This window comes from Mastigoproctus giganteus, chromosome 12 (assembly GCF_048544385.1).
Source record: "Mastigoproctus giganteus isolate SK-2022 chromosome 12, ASM4854438v1, whole genome shotgun sequence".
Taxonomy (NCBI): Eukaryota; Metazoa; Arthropoda; class Arachnida; order Uropygi; family Thelyphonidae; genus Mastigoproctus; species Mastigoproctus giganteus.
The window spans coordinates 49796177-49812745 of NC_143586.1; the positions used below are offsets into that span (position 1 = coordinate 49796177).

At 33.0% G+C, this 16569-nt stretch overlaps 1 protein-coding gene across 6 annotated transcripts in view; it reads right to left on the reverse strand.

The window, feature by feature from the left end:
• Nin (blastoderm-specific gene 25D) overlaps positions 1–16569 on the reverse strand; it is a 535259-nt gene that overhangs the window by 257768 nt on the left and 260922 nt on the right. For all 6 annotated transcript variants that reach the window (XM_090386147.1, XM_090386148.1, XM_090386149.1 and 3 more), the window contains exon 6: positions 11328–11572. In XM_090386147.1, coding sequence (XP_090242273.1) covers positions 11328–11572 — 245 coding nt within the window. The remainder of the gene's footprint in view (positions 1–11327; positions 11573–16569) is intronic.

Here is a 16569-nt window from a genome sequence, read left to right on the forward strand (position 1 = left end):
GAAACTCTGCATTTGGGACAATACACTGAAAAATAAGGTTTCCCCGAGCGCCCGCCAGACTTAAACACCACCATCAGTTTTCGGAACTGATGGTGGTGTTTAACTGTGTACAGTGATTCATCACATCATAACACAATTTTCTAACTTTCCAGTGACTAATTACGACGGATTGGGCTGTGCATCAGGCAAGTCGACGCTGTGACGTTCGGTTTGTGTGCAGCTCTCTCTCTCTATGTATTATAAGTGTATTAATTTCTGTGATTTCCCTGAACTCCTGGCTGATAGTATTCGATGAGGACTGGCGGAATACCACTTCTTCTGAGAGAAGTCTTTCCGTCAATTTCTGCGGTCTACAAGAACGTTTCCATTTGGCGACTACTTCAGCCAAGTTTATTGCAGAACCACCGGTTTTGCTATAGTGGCACAAACAGATTACTAATATGGCATCTTATAATGAGTCGCCGTTGGAAGTCAATAAGGTCAACGTCTTGTCTCATCTATTTCGTTGGTCTGCTTACTTCCAACGTGAAAGCTGTTGCTTTTATACCTATTTCTAACAAATGGGTGGCGGTTGGTTCATTTTTACAAATTCCCGGAATGTCCAATTTTAGCAATACAATGTACATACAACGTATATACATTGGAAATGTATGGAATATGTTGGAAATACTCGGGAAATGTATATAAAACTAGACTATCAGCATAAAATATACCACGCGAATAGCATGAGCTTAACTGATGCAATTCGATAGGAAATATTAAATTGTGCACAGTTTACTTTCGATATAGGCTATACATATTACGACAGAGACCTAACGAATACCACAGAAATAAATTAATATTATTTTACGGTATCCCACAGTAAGGTAAATTCTTGATTTCGGTCTCATATTCTCCTGTTGGAATGAATGGTCCGTGATTATCTGCCTGCAATCAACCTGTTTTCTTTAAATGAAAAACTTTACGACTTCCTCTCTACACGTGAAATGCTTGTAAAATGGAAGAGACTTTAAAGACAAAATGACAGCTTCAATGTTTTCTTCGAGACGATCCTGTCTCTCCAGATAATTTTACCTATATTTTGCTAGCATTAACAATCACATCCGAAGAACAGCGTTTCTTGATATTAAAAAGAGATCATACACCAAAAAAAGCAAACAACTGAAAGTAAAATATGCAAAGATTGATTGGGAAGTCGTTTCTGCTCTTTTATTTGCATGAAAACAAGAGAGAAAATCGTTGAGGAAAAAGACAAAAAAACACGAACGTATTAAATTATATGGTAAAATCCTTGGAACGGTTATATTTATTTCTTACAGTTTGATGTGTAGCCAAACTAACTTGTCAGGTATTGATAAAATTCTTAATTACTTTATGATTCCGGACATTAAAATGCGCATAATTTCTCCACACATTCATATTCCAAGTGTCGCTTTGTCCTTTAGTTCCTTTTTTTTTTTTTCCTCCCATCTCTTCTGACTGAGCATCGCCACACTCTTCTATTCCAGTAGCAACCACGACAAACTAAGAATCTTAAGAAAACTCCCGAGTGTGCTCTCCAGTGATTAATAGGGGGTTAAAAACGGGCGTAATTGTTGGGTACTGACCGTGAAGAATGCGGGCTTCTCATTTCATGGTCTGTGTATAATGAATGAAAGTTGTAAGATAAAAATGGCTTCTAGGAAAACACATTACAATAGTGCTGTAATTATCTTTGGGTTCTTTGGAGGGGAGGGGAGAGAATTAGAATCCCCAAAAGTTGTATATTATCATATGATTCTAGTGTAGATAGACCCTTCCCATCCATTAACACGTGACTAATTACAGGAATCTGTTATTTTGCCACAACCTTCTACAAAAAGACTTTTAATAAGATTTTAAAATTGCATCTGAAATAAAAATACACACAGCTCTATATACATCACCCTGAATAATGGTGACGATATCTCATAAATTAAAAGTCCAAACAAATTCATCAGCCTTACGAGTGATAAATGTAAAAGTGAGAGAAAATATCTGGCGCCCTCCTGCCTCTGATGAATGTACGAAGTGGTTAATATTAATCACTACCCTCGCAAAATAGTTTCAAAGAGTATTAATTAAAATTTATGATTGGCTACCACAGCATGATCAAAATTTGGTTGAGAATGAACCCTGCCTTCAATTATATATATATATAAAAAATATCATTTCTAAATACCATAAGATAGTGAAATAGCACTAGCTCTACACATGATCGTTCAAAGGAATAACAAACAAGATAAATCAATACGAAACTCATGCATTAAAGATGACCACTGTGTGGGCACAGGAGGACAGACGTGTTCGTTCACTCTGTGTTACTTCTTTAGGTTTAGTGCTGTTGATAACTTTCTGCATAAACGATACGTTGATTATCCAAGTTTGCATAAGTTTTGAAATTATCTATACAACGGGACAACCATAGATAATCTTTTTACAGAATCCGAAATTGTGTAATGGCATTTCTAAATGCTCGCCAATTACACGATTGCAGAAAAATTTATTTTCCTAGAAAGGTTACATTTTACGTGAGTCGAACTGATTTAAAATAAACCATTCGGTTGAACTGCATCAGTAAAGATCAATCTTTGAAAGAGTGCCGACTCTCCACATGTCAAAGTTTGCTAATGATATAAAGGTTGGAAGGGTAGTTGATAGTAGTAACCATGGTATACTGTTTCAACAAGACCTGAATAAATTGAGGGGCTGAGTGAAATAAGGGCATATTTCAAATGTAAGGTTTAAGAAACCTGCATTTTTGTTAGATCTTATTTCGTACCAAATATATGAAAGTCAGATATAAACGACATTTAGCACAGGTGTACTACATAGCCAGTATGCTACTTCGTATTATTTTCACTCATATAGTATGTCTGAAAATACAGAACGAAATATAATTACAATGCATAAAAAATAAAATAAAATGCAATGAACTCAAGAAACAAAAATTCAATGTCTCCATCAATGTCTTTCTTTAATATTTTCACCGTTATTTCTGAATGAGGTGTATATAGAATTGAATAAAATGAACGAGGAAGGTCTGTCCTCTTTAGAGGTGAGACAAGAAACCAGGAGACAGAAATATTAAATCTCAAGAAACAACAGAAGACTGGACTCATGGAATTCATCTATGGATAGTGGACTGCCGAACACCAGAATTAATTGCCTCCCACAGTGGCGGAAGCAGTGCGTTTGGTCAAGTTAAAACCGTAATTGGTAATTTTAGATATGGGACAAGGATGACATGCTCTTTAATTCTGATAAGCAATAACTCAGCCACTTGAAAAAGTGTTTTTTCGAATGGCTGTTTCCCAGTTTACTCAAAATCTATATCTTAAGTCTGCTCTTTAGGTTTGAAGTAGGAGCTGACGACTGAATAGTTCGCCCAGAATGCCAGTTGGCTAGCATCTAAGGCAGCTCTTATACATAAGGTTTTCCCATAAAGTTTATTTACAAAACATGTTTTCAATAAGTTGTCCTATACTGAACTCGAGTTTTGCATCTTGAGTTCAGTATGGGACAACGCATATATCATCAGAAAGTCTCAACCAGGAATGGAGTTTATTATATTAACAAGAATTTAATGAGTTACATTTTCAATAAGAAATTAATAATTGATGCATTTACGCAAATAACTAACGGACATTGGAAATCGGGATATTATAAGTAAATGATAAAAGTCGAACCATGTACTGCATGTGTGACAGAAAAATAGTTTCTTGTGCATTTTCATTGCTTTGGATATGCGTGATTAAATCCGGCGTAGGCAGATTCGCCCGCCCCTTTCTTTCTTTTATTAACTATCGTTGATTCTTTTGACAGAAAAATTTAACGAAGCGATATAAATAAATAAAAAATGTCTCTCAGAAGGGAATTTACTGGTTAAATAACTAACCACTGAAATTTAAACTGGGACTTTGTTTTTGACATTTATTACTATCAGTCACGGCATTCTACGATTTACTTGGATCACAAATATTACAGTCACAGAATCGGCGTACTAGTAGAGTAAAATGACTACTTTGGATATCTCTTGCAAATTTTCAAAAATATTTATTATAAAATTAATTCCTCATTCACTATAAGACCTAAAATTACATTATCTGAGGGGTAGGTCTTTGTTACCGAATTAATGATATAATTAAATATTATCGATAAGTTAAAGAATATGAACATTTAAGCTGCAAAATATATAGTCATGACACAAAACAATATGACCATCAACCTAACAGCCACCTTTCGTCGTGATAGCTGCCAGCACTTGGCATGGCATCGACTCCACGAGAACGCAGAAGGTATTCTCAAGTATCATGGACCAGCTGTGCTCCACCGCCTCCCACAAATGTTTGATGGGATTGATGTCGGTGGAATATGACTGCTATGATCCTCGAACCATCCCTGCATGCGGGCCTTGTAACACAGGGCGCTGTTGAAAGAATCCAGTGCCATCTGGATACACGGCCACTATGTGGGGCAAAACTTCATCCGAAACAATGCCGAAGTAGGATCTGACAGAGAGGGTATGTTCAATGGGATGAGATGAACCAGTTATGTCCATGAAAACATCCCCAAAACCACGATACCACCAATGCCAGCCTGCTTTTCGTTCGACCGTGCAGTCCGGTTGCAGCTGTTCACCTGCTCGCTATCGAATTCGTACCGTCCATCGGCATTATGGAGCCGGAACCTTGATTTATCAGACCGCACGACTATTTTTTGCAGTCGTCCAATGTCCAGGAATGGTGCTCCCGTGCCCATTGACGGCGGAAGTGTCGATGACGGTCGTCAACATGGGCACATGAGGAGGTCGCCTACTCGGTAGGCTTATCCGCAGGAGCATCAGCTGAATGGTGTGCTCGTAACGTTTCTTTGTGTCCCCTGGTTGTACTCTGCCGTTAACTGGGGCATCATGAACCGTCTGTTGTGTAGGACAGCACGTGCCAACTATCGTTCACCTCGACTGTCAAACCAGTGATGGTTCACCCGTCCCGGCACGCTGGGTGGTTGTATGTCCCTCCATTCCCGCCACACCTTAACTACAAAGGTCTTCGAACCTAACAAGTTCGAGTGGGGAATGATCTGTGGCGCTTGCCCCATTCGAACTTCGTCAGGTAATTCCCTTTCCACAATGCACGGGCTTCGAACTGACAATCACAACCGTGCCCTCGACGTTGGATGCGTCCCCTCATGGAGATTGTGGTGATCATAATGTTTGGCCTCATGATTGTATTTTATTTTTTATTTATTTTATTCGAAATGAGTAATTTGCGAAAGCATGAAATGAAATTGCATGAACTGAACAATACAGACAGCAATGGTGCTGATTATGGTTATACCTATACATTCTATAGCTGTAAGCAGTCCCGCAGCTGGAGTTCTGTGGGTGTGGATACAATTTTTAGCACAAAATCTGGTGGTGTGTGTGTGTGTGTGTGTGTGTGTGTGTGTGTGTGTGTGTGTGTGTAATAAATGTTTTGGATCCTTATTGATTACTGAGAGCCTGAGAATCTTTTTTTAAGTAATACAAGCCTATAATGGGTTTGGAGTCTGACTAATTATGCATATCCTTAACTTGTGTATGTTGAGTTCAAAAATGATTTTTTTTTTTTTACACCATATATAAATTTTTGTAAAATGTCCCTTTTTATTTGTTTAAATGAAATATGCAAAAATCATAAAGCACTTTTATTATAAGGTTTGACTGTTGGTTACGAGATTGCTGGTTTGCAAGATGGAGTTACTATATAAGTGGACTGTAAACTATTAGGAAGCATCATCCTGTTTTAGCACCTACACTGTATTAAATACAATATTGTATTTCTGTTTCTGTAAGTTTTTTTGTAAATTGTAGGCAAAAACATGCCTACATAAATAAAACTGACACATTTTTGCTACATCAGTGGTAGCTTTGTTGTAAAAAAAGAGAAGTAAATACATCATTACAGACTCTGGCAAAAAGCATTCTGAAATATGCATATTGTGCAGGTTAATTGGTAACTAACATATTAATTACCATAATGTTAATAAAAAAGAAACATAAAAAAAATTTCATTGGGGTTTCTGATTTTTTTTTTTTAAATATAATTATACCAAGACATTTATTAAAGCATCACAACCTATCCAAAAAAAAAAAAAAAAGTAATAAATAAGAAAAAAAAAAAGTAATAAATAAGAATAAAAAAAAAAAAATCATACATTGACCTGCATTATATTTTAAAGAACATCTACGTTGCTACAGTAAAGTCATACTGCCAAACATTCAAGCAAGCCATGGCATAAAATTCAGTCACATGGCCTAAAGCTTAAAAAAATTAGACACAAAAATTGTCTTGTGGCAATTATTATTATGAGAACTCACAATTATTATTATATATTATTATGAGAACTCAAAATGTTCTCATAATAATGGCTAATAATTAGTATACCTCTTTTACTGCTTCTTTTAATATAACTGGACAGATTCCATCAGCCCCAGGTGCCTTATTCACTTTTAGCTTTAACAATTTGTCTTCTATTTTCCTCTTAGTTATCTCAAAATCATTTGGATCCCAATTAGAATTTGGTGTACTTTTGGTATCCCCATCCCTAATAACTTCTTCATGCATCGATGCAGATTAAAAATATTTATTCAGTTTGTAGCAATTTGAAGAGGATCATAAATAGTTATGCAATTCATATATAACATACCATAGCGGTTCATCCTTTTCTTTTCTAATAATCTACTTAGCTTGCCAAACCCCCTCCCTCATGACTTAACTGCAAACTAGTTTATATTTACTATAGGTTTCTCCATCAAACGTTAATTTATAATCTTTCCATGCATTTTAATTCTCTATCACTAGTCTCATCACTTCATCTGACATCCACTTAGGTCTAAACCTGACAATCTCTTAGTTGGTATAAAAAGCCTAGTAGCTTCTACGATAACTTTCCTGAACACTTCCCTGAATCGATTTAGAATTTGCAGTTGTAACATCAGTTGGTACCACTGAAAAGAATTAAAAAAACTGTGTAAGACCATTGTAGTAGCTTTTACAAGAGCAGAATCCATTTCCTTTACTCTTGATGGTAGTCATATCTAAGTAAATTCCCGATCAATGCGTTACAGTCATTGTCACCTAGTGGTATCTTCACATGTAGATTCTTAATGCCCGAAGAATCACTGCTGATAATCAGATCAAGGATATTGCTTTCTGTTGTTGCCTCTCAAACACCCTGAGTAGAAAACAGTCCTACAACAACTGCAAATAAGTCCTTCTACTGTATGATTAACCAACTGGAAAGTTCCATTCAATATCTGGAAAGTTAAAATCCTCTGTTATAAGACGTTTTGATTTACTCGCTCATTCTATTTGTCTGTGTTATGCTCATTATACTCTTTACAATTATTAGGCCTATAACACTCTCCAACTCTCATTTTTGTTTTCCAAGAGCTTATGTCACACCAAATTGACACCACATCACACTAGCTACCCATGTCAAATAGGTGCACGACCTTAGATTCTATGTGCTTCTTATCCAAGGACATAACTCCTCTCCCCTCCTATCCTTTCTGTACAGATCATACTTCTGATATTATAAATGAGGTTTGTATTCTACACACTAAATTGCTAACTCTAATATAAAGGGACAATAACATAACAAAAAAAAAAAAAAAAACCCCTTCAAACCAAGAAGTTATTTTAAAATTATGAGCAGTTCCTCCCCCCCCCCCACACACACAGTTTAAAACCTAGAAAGGTTCTTTCATGTTTAGTGGTAACACTAATGAGAAACTATGGCTATATAAATTCTCTAATTCTTCCAAACTTGATATGGTGCCACAAAGATAGGCTGTGGACCATTCAGGACTACAGTCCTGAGTTAAATAAATGCAAATTTAAGTAAATTTTCAATTAAATAAACTTTGCTGTTATAAAAGAAATCAAGGGGTTACTTTTCCAATGTGGTCCTTGAAAAATTTGTTCTCAAAATAAAATAATTATTTGTTTTTCATTTGAATATAATTGCAATTTGGTTTGCCCATGCCAATTTAGCACATTAAGAAAAATATGATAATAGCTGCAAAATTAAATGAGAGCTTACAGAATAATATATGCATGTCATTTCATTCAAGTACATGCTGGTCAAATTTTCTATCGTTGTAAAAATAAAGCATGTAATAATGCCTTGTCATTTTTTGTGTTTTTTTTTTTAAGAACACAGTTTGAACTGCACAGGAAAATGATATAGCCTTATGTCTCACAGTAGAATAAACTCCATGTTTGCTGGCATATCACCTAGGTATTGAACTACAGTAAATCCTTGATTTAATGGACTTTGAATTTAACAGATGATAAATTTGAGTGGTACCAGAGTACTGCTACAGTGTCATGGTAAATTGCCTACTACTACCAATAAAGTGAAAGTAAATAAAAGCTTATTTTTTTTTATTGCTTAACCTTATTTCAGGTTTCTAGTACATACATATATGGAGTAACTCTTAAAATTTTCACTTGTATATGGTACAAATGGTCTTGAAAAAAATACTTTCAATTTAACTTTTTATAGGTTCTAAAAATCTTGGCAATAGCAAGGGCACATGAGGCAAGAAAGCAAGCTTATATAGCATTAACCAAAAAAAAAACCAAAAAAAAAAAAAACAAAATACACACACCCTTCTCATTTCACCCATTCACTCGCTTCAAATGTTTGTCCAGTTCTGCCTTGAATCTGTTTAAGCTATCAACTTCTACATCAAGAGATGGAAGTTTATTCTAGCAATCAACCACCTACTGGCTAAAGGCAAACTTCCACACATCTATCCTACAGCTGTCTTTCCTCAATTTGAATTTATGCCCTCTCAGGCAATATTCTAAGCAAGAGGAAGAAACCCATCAGCATTGAGCATGCTAAAACTATTCAAAGCTTTATACACCTCAATCAGATCACCCCACTGGTGCCTAGTCTCCAAACACTGTAATTTGCAAAACTTTAGCCTTTCTTCGTAAGAGCAACCTTTCATTCCATTCACTAATCTTGCTGCCCTTCTCTGTACTCGTTCCAACAGCTCTACATCCTACTTAAAATGAGGCCTCCAGACCTGTATACAGTACTCTAGGTGTGGCCTGACCATTGCCTTATACAAGGGGATAATCACCTCCTTATCCCTGCTGCTACAAAAATTCCTGAGCATTGCAGACTGTCTGCACTGCTCAGAAAACTTCATATCTGCCTGCACAATTACCCCCAGGTCCTTTTCATTCTCTACCATTGTCAGTGCAATACCACACAGTTGATATGTTATTCTGGGGTTACTGCTTCCCATATGCAATACTTTACTTCGTGGACTAATAACATTAGTCCACGAAGAGCAGTGTCCATTGATTACCACTCTGTCTTCTTCCACTCAGTCATCTCTTTACTTTATTTATACTAACATTTCACAATAATCGGCACTTCCTTCCCCCTATTAGTCTGTAAAATCAAGGGCTTACTGTACTTTCAAGAATATTTTTTTGAAAGTACAATAAACAAAAGTTATTCTAACATTTTTTAAAACATGAAAATTTGCTATGAAAGTCAGTTTACTTGTCCCTCATCAAAAAAAAGAGATTATCTCTAGTGACAATTCTCAGACAGAATTATCAAAAGAAAAGTTGTTCAATGTGAATGAGTGCTGTGAAACATCTGAAGGTATTGAATCATATAGTACCTCACATTAAACAATTTTTTTTTTGGGCCATTTTGTCTATGGGAACTATTGCTAAAGAACACCCACAATTCAGTGAGGGACACATCAGTCCTGAAACAGGTTGTCACAGCAAGTCTCATCTTTTAAACAAATAGTAGAATAACCTCTTGGCAATACCATGCTTGAAAGTAGTGCAAAGAAGCTCTCAATAGAAAAAAAAAAAAAAAAAAGGTGTAGTTGTCCTGCTGTGAGACATAACATCAATGTTTTAGTAAGAAATTTCCACTTTTCAAGCTGAAAAAAACACACACACGCACTCTCTCTCTCTCTCTCTCTCTCTCTCTCTCTCTCTCTCTCACACACACAGTTTTATGGTTGTTGCAAATATCGAATAGGCCAATTAGCTTTAACTATTTTATAAATTTTGAAAATAGCTAATGAAATAAGAATCAAAAATGCATATTTGTCAGAAAAAGCTTTTTTTTTTTTAAATATCTTAATATAAGCACTTTGGATATCTCAAAAGAAATCCATTTTATGATTAGCAAAGAATGATTAATTAGAATGGTATAAACATGAGTTCAGTAAATAGTACAACAGTGTACCAAATCTTTTTTTTTTAACCAAATATCAATTCCTCACCAAATCTAATATTCAGATTACTTTCTTGGAGGAATAATTTTTTAACATTTATATGTAAGTAGTTTTCACAAGTTTGTTTGGTTTTTTTTTTTTTCTGCTTTAATTATTATAGAAAGGAAGTGGTATATATATGAAGGGATGTCTCCATGTCTAATGGAAATAGCAGCACAATAAGAAGGTAACACTTGTGTAAAAGATGCAATTATACAGACTGAAAGTGAAATTATAGCTATTCTATCATTTACTCATATTAACAGTAAAAAAAAACAAAAAAAAAAAAAAAAAAAAACATGACAACATCAAATGATGACCAGAACTTAAAATTAGAAGTATGTAGGATAATACATTTAGCAGGTGTTCATTCACTAGTCCATTCATTATAAGTATGATTCTAATTATTAATTTCCATTAAATGTATGCAAAAATCAACTATATCAACTTAATTATTTTTTTTAATCTTTCATGTATAAAAAATTGCATCTTCAAAGTCAGTATAGTGCCCAACTAATTCTATATTCATTATTTTTATTTTAAATTTGTCTAACAAAATTAGACTGATAACACTGAAAAATTAAGATAAGCACAACAGTTGTTCCCAATATATATATATATATATATATATAGAGAGAGAGAGAGAGAGTGAGTGAGTGTGTTTAATTTCTATCCCAATATGCTTTTTTATTGCAAAATTGAAATGTCATAATACTAAATATAGGGCTAATTTTTATTTGAAAGTAAAATACCAAAGAATAAATTCAGGTCTACTTTTAAATAACTTTATAAAATTTTATCTATTTCATTATCTTTGCGATTAACTTACTTTCTAATTTCTAACCTAAAAAGGAAAGGAACTAAAGAAATTACACAACGAAAAATGATTCTGAAATAATTAATGGAAATTAATCAGCAACCTTTTTATTTTAATTTAAAAATGATTAACTTAAAAGCATACCAGAACCTTGCATTTTGTAAACCAGAAAATTATACTTACCCTGTATTCTCTGGATCAATGGAAGAAAATATTCCTGACTCGGAAGCTACTGCCATCTGGCGGTCTTCTCGAGAATCATCTTTGTAAATTACTGACTTATGCACTGGGCTGGATGATAGTGATGAATCAGATCCATCTGACAATGCCTGTGGTCCCCCATGTTGGAAAAGGCCTTGAAGAAATTCCTCAAAACTTACTTTGCCATCTTGATCACAATCCAACTTCTCAAACAACTGTGTAATAACCTTCAAAAACAAAATATTTACAAATCAACGTTACATTTCAGGTGGGCTAGATAAATCAAAATTTAAGAGTCTGCAAAAAAAACATTTTATTCAAGTCTCATAAATAATAACCTTATGACTTAATGAAGTGAAGTTATTTTAATGATTCATATGATTGTTTTTTTTTTTTTTTTTTAAGAATGAATTCAAATTTAAAAATATAAGTCAGAATGAAAGTAAAAATATATTCTTTTCAGATTCCTCAGATTCCATTTATTTTATATTTATGAAGCTGTACCTTACATAGAATTTAAAATACTCAATAAAATCATCAGAGAAGATGTATTTAATATCACTTTTTCTTTTTAAGAAAGGGAAAAAAAAAAACAGAAAAGCAGAATTTAAAAGACTAAAATTCTTAACATAAGAAAATGACCATAAAAATGAACCTTATCAAATATGAACTAGAATAAAATATTTCAGTCATTCAATGATAATAAATAGAATATTTCTTTTTTAAAAATTGCTCAGAAGCCTTACAATAGAAAAAGAAGATAAAAGCTATACATATATATTTTAACACAGTACACAGAGATTTGAAATGAAAATTTTTGTAAAAACAATGGCATGGATATAAAATTGAATAGTAGTTTCTATATTTAAATTAAAGAAATGATTACCAATGAAGAACCCTGTATATAAAATGGATAAAAATTTTAAACAAATAAGTTTTGTGGTACATCTCACAGAAGAAAGGAAATGTGATGGAAAAGTAGAAGAAAAAAATACAGCTAACAGCTTGTTACTTTTAAAATTTTTATGATCAGAAATTATCAAATTTCTCTATTAACTTAATCATGACAACAAGGGACACTTCGGAGCAATTAAAATTATTATAAGATGCTTAGAAGACATTTGTTGCAGTATGCACATTTGACACAGTTATTGAATTGATGCCTCATTTTATAATGGGGCACAGACAGCTCTGTCAAACAATCACATAGGATAACTGTAATTATAATTTCTTAATTTGAAAATAGAATACTTATGGATTTGAACAATTATCAGAATTAAACATTAACTAAACATAAAAACTGCAGGAGACAGCTGAACATAAAGTGTCTCACAACTTGCACATCAAGATCTGATTTTTGTTTCCTTTAGAATTTGAAAATTTTAAATGTGTGAAGCATGTCAGCACAGAAAAGTCCAGAGAAAAATCAGATTAAAATATCTATCTTCACTTTTATATACTAGAAGGAATGAATAAGTGCTATAATTAGTGTTTGTATAATTAATTATTATTACCTGCCTGATGCAAACATTTAATAAATACACTACTAGCCCAGAAATCAAAAACTGAAACTATGACTTGCAATTAAATATATATGAGAATTATTCCAGAAATAGGGACTGTAAATTCAAATTATAAGGAAAACTGTAGGAAGCGTTCTTTTAGCCAGAAAACTGTTCGTTATTAGAATAAGTTGCCTCCGTGGGTGGTTAAGATTGACACTTTGAAGAGATTTAAAGTTCGGCTGGACAGGAACCTATGTGATGAAGGAACCAAATAGGTAGTCTATTAAAAAAATATACTAATATTAAAATACAAATGACACCAATCTATATGCAACTCTCGTATACTCTGCATTCTTGACAAGATATTTACTGAAGTTTAGAATACATTACTAAATTAAGTTTGACATTTCAAAGATTCCTTCATCTCCTTCTTCTTAGGCATAGCTTTTACTATATTATTCTTCCTGTTCTGGAGTATTGCAGGTTTTTTTTTATTTCCCCTGCTCTGTGACAACATGCTAGGTCACAAAGCAAAAAAGGTTAGAGTACCCATTTCAACGGTACTTCTCAGATTAGACTGTGCAAATTCAAGTTAAATTTATTTCTTATCTGTGCTACTGGAATCATATTCAATTTCACAGAACTCTTTTTACATATGCAGTAAAAGTTGCTTCAAAATGTCAATGCAAATCTAATAACGCCTGTAATGGTGCATTTAGCATAGAGAATGGGATGCAGAATAGCAATCAAATGTAATCCAGAGCAATGACTCACATTTTGAATTAATAAAAAAAGAAGCAGAATGTGTGACTCAAATTTAGAGTAATTCAATAGCTCTATGAGATGAGCAAGTCATCTCTTATGAAACAGAAAATTGAACCAATCTTTTATTCCTTTTCTTTTCAAAAAGTTATCTTAATTTTGAAATTTATTTAATAATTTACAGATGTCTATATTCATGTGCTGCATTCAACATCAAAATTCTTCAAGTAATGCTGGGGATGCAAATATGTCTTTTAAAAATAACATAAAATAATGATCCCAAGTTGAAGTAGTTGATGTATTAAGCATAAATAATATTGATGGACAATCTCTTGTTTTGTTCCCAAAAAAAAAAAAAAAAAAAAAACCAAAATAATAGCAAATGTATGTCTGAAAAAAAAGCATTTCTAAAAAAATAAAATGTTGAAATTTTATAGTCATTTAGAGTGCAATATAGAAAAACGAAAGCTCAGAATATTAGGAAGGAAAACTTAAGTGATGCAAACTGTCTTGGCATTTTTTTTTTTTTTTGAATGAAACCCCCAAACACAAAAGGTATTAGAACCTACAGTACTTAGTACCATAACTGGAAGATGAAAGAGGATACTTGTTGACATTAGACTTGAATTTCTGTAGATCATAATTTTCAGGAAATATGTGTAAAGGGAGATTGCTCCAGTAAACAGAAGTTGAAGGGATAAATGAGGAAGAAGAAAAGTTTGTTCTGTGAGTTTTAAGTTGGACAGTAAAAGGATGCTGAATAGTTATGGCATGTGTTCGGACTGGTTTGGAAGAGAGAGAGAGGAGGAAATAATGGAAGCCAATTCAGAATAATAATAGTGCCCATGGATGTACACTACCTACAGAAAAGGCATGCAGCAGAACAGAACATTCCAGTTCTCCATGAAAGAAACAATCCAGTGAGCCTGCTTCTTCAAATATCTCTGTTACAATGTACTTTTGAATTATTTCATCCTTAAAAATGCCTGATAAAAAGGAAAGTCAAAGTGAAAAGAAAAATGGCAACATAAGGTGAGAGTAGATTGTCAAAGTATTTATAATTATAATTTTCTAGAAATGTAATGTGCCATAAATCCAAAGACCTGTAAATTTATACTTTTAGAAATTAAACTTTTATTTCACTGACATATACAACGTTAATGAAATAATGCTGTCTCAGGTTGAAGTATTATAAATATATTATCCTAAGATCAAGAAAATTTCATTTTTACTCATACCATGTGAATCAATATTAATTTTTAATTTTCCCTTTACTAATATGGATAATGGTGGCATCCAGATATTGTTTGATTATGAATTCTTTAATGACTATTTGCTTCTTGGTATCTATTCATTATTACTATAATCAGTCACTATGTATATTTAAAATTATATAGTTTTTTCTTGCCCTTGCTCAAAATGTGTGTGTGTGTGTGTGTGTGTGTGTGTGTGTGTGTGTGGTATTAGTTCCACACCCACAAATGGTTCTGCATGTATCATTTTGGCTACTGGATTTAAGTGCATATGAAACAACAATTTCTATAACAGCCATGACAGCTTGAAAAATTTTTTTTTCTTAAATTTAATTTATGTTTTGTAGAGCCATAACAATGCAAGGGAGGATTATCAAGAAAGTTCAGAGGACATATACCTTATAGCAACAAAACTTACATTTATGCTTAAGCAACACAGGTAACTTCCACAACCAAATTTTGAATGAATCAAGTAAGTTAGCATTATGAAGTTAGCAATTGAAGCAAAGAAGCAAGCTTATACAGCATCAGTCAAAAAAAAACCTCACATCATCTGTCCAATCCTTCTAATAACATGTCTTTGCTTTCTGGGAGTTTGCCTAGATAAATCAAGAGATGGCAGCAGTGCAGCACAAGTTGGCTTTGAAATATGCTCCTATCATACTTTTGTGTATATATTATCCAATTACTTAATGATGAATGCAATGTGTATATGCTAATGCTCCTAAAAACCAAATAACAAACAAACAAACGACAATGTGTATATATTTTTAAAAATCTAATTATTTACATATTTTAACAAGAAACAGAGAGCAGTTTTTAATTTAGTACCTTAGGTGCCAATAGGTACAATTAAATAGCTATACAAGTTCATAGGCAACCTAAGCAGGTCTCTCCATCCACCCACCCACATACTACTGATAGTGTATGTGAATGGGGTGGATTTTTGGTATGAAAAATTAAAAGAATTGAAAAGCGAAAATGCTTTAGTATTATGGAGTACTATTTTGATCATTGCAGCTTTTATAGCTGCATTTCAGCTATAAAAGTAGCAATTACGAAAATAATACCAATTAAGTATTTAAAATTCTTAATATTTAATTGTTATCAATTAATTGACAGATACCATGAAGTCTCAATAAATGAAACAGATTATAATTTATAATCACTCATATTTGTAATTATTGCAATATTTATTGTATGGACTATTGTTATATTGGTACATTGAAATAATTACAATAAAGTTGTAAACTCCTCTGGTTCCAACTATACAGAGTATAAACTTTTATTTATTTATATGTATAATTATTGTGATATTTGTAATTACCACTTTAAATAAAGCAAAAACTTCAAATCAATTTGTGTTAAATCAATTAATATCAGTTAATGTCAATTCTATTGGCACCAATATCAATTTATGAATGCAATAAATAGCACTTAACATAGAAGGGTAAAAAGCAGAAAGCTTTATATTCATCTGATTGGAAAATAAACAATATGAGAAAAGTTTATGGACTATTCCATAATGCATTCTGTTCACAATTAGTTTTTTTTATTGTTTTTGTATATACTTAAAATGTTTAATTTTTATAGCTGTTTTTATTTATTAACAGCTCAAGGTTGGGCTGCATCACAAAAGTAAAATGGGTGCTTAATATATACTCTTGCACACAAATTATTAATAATTTTGATTACTGCCTCTCA